Source organism: Sinocyclocheilus rhinocerous, unplaced genomic scaffold, assembly GCF_001515625.1.
Source record: "Sinocyclocheilus rhinocerous isolate Xijiao unplaced genomic scaffold, SAMN03320098_v1.1 scaffold4741, whole genome shotgun sequence".
Taxonomy (NCBI): Eukaryota; Metazoa; Chordata; class Actinopteri; order Cypriniformes; family Cyprinidae; genus Sinocyclocheilus; species Sinocyclocheilus rhinocerous.
This window is the reverse complement of record NW_015654541.1, coordinates 25,432-29,260: the sequence shown is the minus strand read 5'-3', so window position 1 is coordinate 29,260 and position 3,829 is coordinate 25,432. Positions and strand designations below refer to the sequence as shown.

The window sequence follows — 3,829 nt, the reverse complement described above, 5'->3', positions numbered from 1 at the left end:
GCAATCGCCTACATGCTTCAGAGGTCAGAGGAGCCGCTGGATGAGTTTGAGCTCAAGAAATACAACACATCAGCTGAGGGAAGAAGAAGACTGATACCAGCTGTGATCAACTGCAGAAAAGCTCTGTGAGTGTTTAATCATTAACTAAACTATCATATTTAGCAATGAAATCCTAAATGAGAGATTTTCTCCTGAATAACAGACCAAAATCTTAAAGGAGTTACGACACAGCTTTTTAATACAGTAGATAGTCGAGCAAAATGGTTCACGGTTCAGTTTGGCTCGCAGGTCATGCAGGTTTGTTTAAAACTCGTGGCCACAAGAAAAATATGTCATTCCCTCAACATAAGAAATCGTGCATAAGGATGTCGTTACCTCGACTAATTGAAAGTGAACAAAATTAAGAGAACTGAACATGTCCCCTCCCGGTCACCATACAGGATAAAATGTAAATGTAAGCAGTTTTTTTTTACCGAATTTCAGCAGCTGCGATTTAATGTGATGACATAAAAAAAAAAGATGTACCGCGAAAAAAAATGTCAAGAAAACACGGCTGCTCACTCTGTAGTCAACTTCATTATGAGCTGACCCTTATGAAGAAATTGATTGTTTTCCATTATTGTGTACAAAATTATTCTCCACAACACTTCTGATCATTTACTTTGACTTATGACCGCTCCGCTTAATCACGGATCTATTTGACATCCGACAAAATAAAATGATCCCGATCACGGAAAATAAAATAAATCTAATCGTAACTAGACTGATGTTTTTTAAAACCCTCAATCTGTCCTTGGGGTCAATATGACCCCAATCAACTTTTACTTAGTTAAAAAAAAATGGTTCCCTTCATCCCTTCAAAAAAAATGGGCTTGATTCGGTCGTTCTAAAGGTATGTAATTTTATTTTTTTTTTTACAAATCTGGTCTTTGGGGTCAATATGACCCCAATTGAAAATGAATGGAAAAAAAATGGTTCCCTCATCTCAGTGGAATAAGATTTTGTGACTTTTCTACATTTTCTATCTATATTCACATAAAAAAACTGGGGTTGATTCGGTTGTTCTTAAGGTATGTACATTTTATTTTTTACAAATCTGGTATTTGGGGTCAATATGACCCCACATTGAAATGAATGGCAAATGCGAAAAAATCTCTATATATTTTTTTAATTTGTCAACAAAAATCAATAAATCTGGTATAAATCTGAAAATTTCCACACAGAAATGAAGGCCTGGTACTAGAGCACAAATGCAATGTGGAACGAGCATACTCACTCACGTACATACACACACACACGCACACACACCCTCTCTCACACACACACACACCCACCATTCATATCTGCTTATTGCAGTTGTTTTTGTTTTGAATTTTTTCATGAAAATGTAATATTTAACATTCAAGCTAATGGTGTAGTTGAGGATTTTTGTGGTAAATAGGTACAAAAATACTCCATATCTCCCAAAACACAGCTTTAATGTATAGATGAGAAGTAAACAAATATAAGTGTATATATATATATATATATATATATAATTTGTATGATTAAAAATGTATATATTTTTTACAAATTACTCTATCAATTTTGGGGTCATATTGACCCCAAATACCATTAGTGTAAACAGAAAATGAGAACCATATGAGGGTTAAAGAAAAACTTCATGTTGGCTAATTGACAAGGTCTTTTCTTAAATGTAAAATAGCTTGCTGTGTGGTTGCTTTCATTATGCCTGCAGACATTCCTACTTCTGTTAAGAACTTGATGCACTAAACCTGTGATTTATAAATCATCCAAGTAGCCTAATAAATAAACTTTTTAATGTTTTGGCTGTGGTCTAGAATAGGTTATTATGTAATAACAGTGCTATGTTTAGTCTTTTATAGTGAATCTGCAGCAAATGAGACACTTCTCATCAATGCCCTCATTGCAACCCATGTTTTTAAACATGTTAATGTGTGTAATAATGTGTATTTTGCCCAATGAATTTCTATACACTCCTGCAAAACCTATACTTTAAACATTAATGCAATCACCCACAGACATCATAAATTCATTTCCACAGAGCTGCAAGTTCATAGAGGATGATTAATAGTGAAATAAATAGTAAATGTTAATATAATTTAGGAACTTTTAAACAAGCATTTAAAAGAGCTGAAGCAGCTGACAGAGAATTAAATTCAACTGTTTTATTCCCAACATGCACTCATTCAGGGCTCTTTTAATTCATTAACATAATTTTAAATGATTTGATTTCCACATACGTGACTCAGTCAATTCATCTCTGTCTCTTACTGTAAAGCTTAAACTACATAGCAAGCATTTATTCAACATGTCTCATTTGATCGTGAATGAATGTGACGTTGAATAAAGTTAATAAAGCAAAATAAAGCAAAGAAAGTTACTGTGCCTGTGAACACGATTGACTCAAACGAATGCAACTCAAGCACCAAATAATGGGAAACTACAAAAATGTATTAAATTAACAATATAGCAGTAAGGACTTAATCCAGCAAAATAAATAAACTGCAATAAATGCACAGCTGTCTGGAGAGTCTCTCAAAACTTTTATAACTTTTATACCTTCAGAAATATTTGCTACATTTTGCAAAATATTAAATATTCATTAGCTGAATAAACAGTCAGGAGCTCATCTTATCTCGGATATGAATAAATCTGAATGATAACATGATCAGATTATCTCACTCTCAGGAGCTCATCTTATCAAAATAATTCAATGTTCAGATCATGTCATCCTCCGTTCCCTGAGGGCAGAAAACTGGCAACCCTCTGTACATGTCTGTTGTTTTGTTATTTCTTAAATTTGATTTAATCTCTTCTAGATTTTCTGGCTGTGATCTCTCAAATCAGCATTGTAAAATTGTGTCTTCAGTCCTTCAATCCTCAAACTCTGTCTTGAGAGAACTGGATCTGAGTAACAATGACCTGCAGGATTCAGGAGTGAAGCTGCTCTCTGATGGACTGAAGAGTCTAAACTGTAAGCTGCAGATACTGAGGTATTAAGAACATATAAAAGATAATTTACAGTCAACTGGTCACAATGTTGATGTGTGTCTGTAAATGATCTGACTGTGTGTGTCTGTAGATGATCTGACTGTGTGTGTCTGTGGATGGTATGTGTGTGTCTGTAGATGATCTGACTGTGTGTCTGTAGATGATCTGACTGTGTGTGTCTGTAGATGATCTGGGTGTGTCTGTAGATGATCTGTCTTTGTGTCTGTAGATGATCTGTGTGTGTGTCTGTAGATGATCTGACTGTGTGTGTCTGTAGATGATCTGGGTGTGTCTGTAGATGATCTGTCTTTGTGTCTGTAGATGATCTGACTGTCTGTGTCTGTAAATTATCTGACTGTGTGTGTCTGTAGTAGAGGTCGACCGATGCATCGGTTTTGCTGATTAATCGGCACCGGTAGTTGATTGCGGGAACTATCGCTATCGGCAAAAATCCATGCCGATATTTTTTAGTGGAGAAAGGACAGCAGTATGTTTGCTATCAAGGCTGAGAGGACACAAACATTAGTAGCACCTCCAGTGGTTAAAACGTGACCAAAACATGCAAGCCATATGTTAAATGTCATGTTAGTTTATACCCAGCTGATCACATTAATGCATTTGTTAGTCAGCGAAGTTGCAGATTTAAAGATGTAATGTGAGAAAGCAAACTGATATGTTCATTCAGCCGACAGAAAATCATTACAGCTTGCGCTCAGGACTGTTATGCATGCATACTTTAAACGTCACGCGTTTTATTTGCGTGGTCTGTGCGCAGCATGTGCATAACGATGCTCAGAGCAGGCTGTACCGGTGG

The 3,829-nt window shown here is 35.7% G+C and overlaps 1 protein-coding gene across 1 annotated transcript in view; it reads left to right on the top strand.

Annotated features, from left to right (window-relative positions):
- Window positions 1–12: 12 nt before the first annotated feature.
- The window catches only part of LOC107717632 (ribonuclease inhibitor-like), a gene marked incomplete at its 3' end in the record, with an annotated part of 6,168 nt that continues 2,351 nt past the window's right edge, over window positions 13–3,829 (top strand). The window contains exons 1-2 of the mRNA XM_016524444.1: window positions 13–125; window positions 2,844–3,017. Coding sequence (XP_016379930.1) covers window positions 13–125; window positions 2,844–3,017 — 287 coding nt within the window. The remainder of the gene's footprint in view (window positions 126–2,843; window positions 3,018–3,829) is intronic.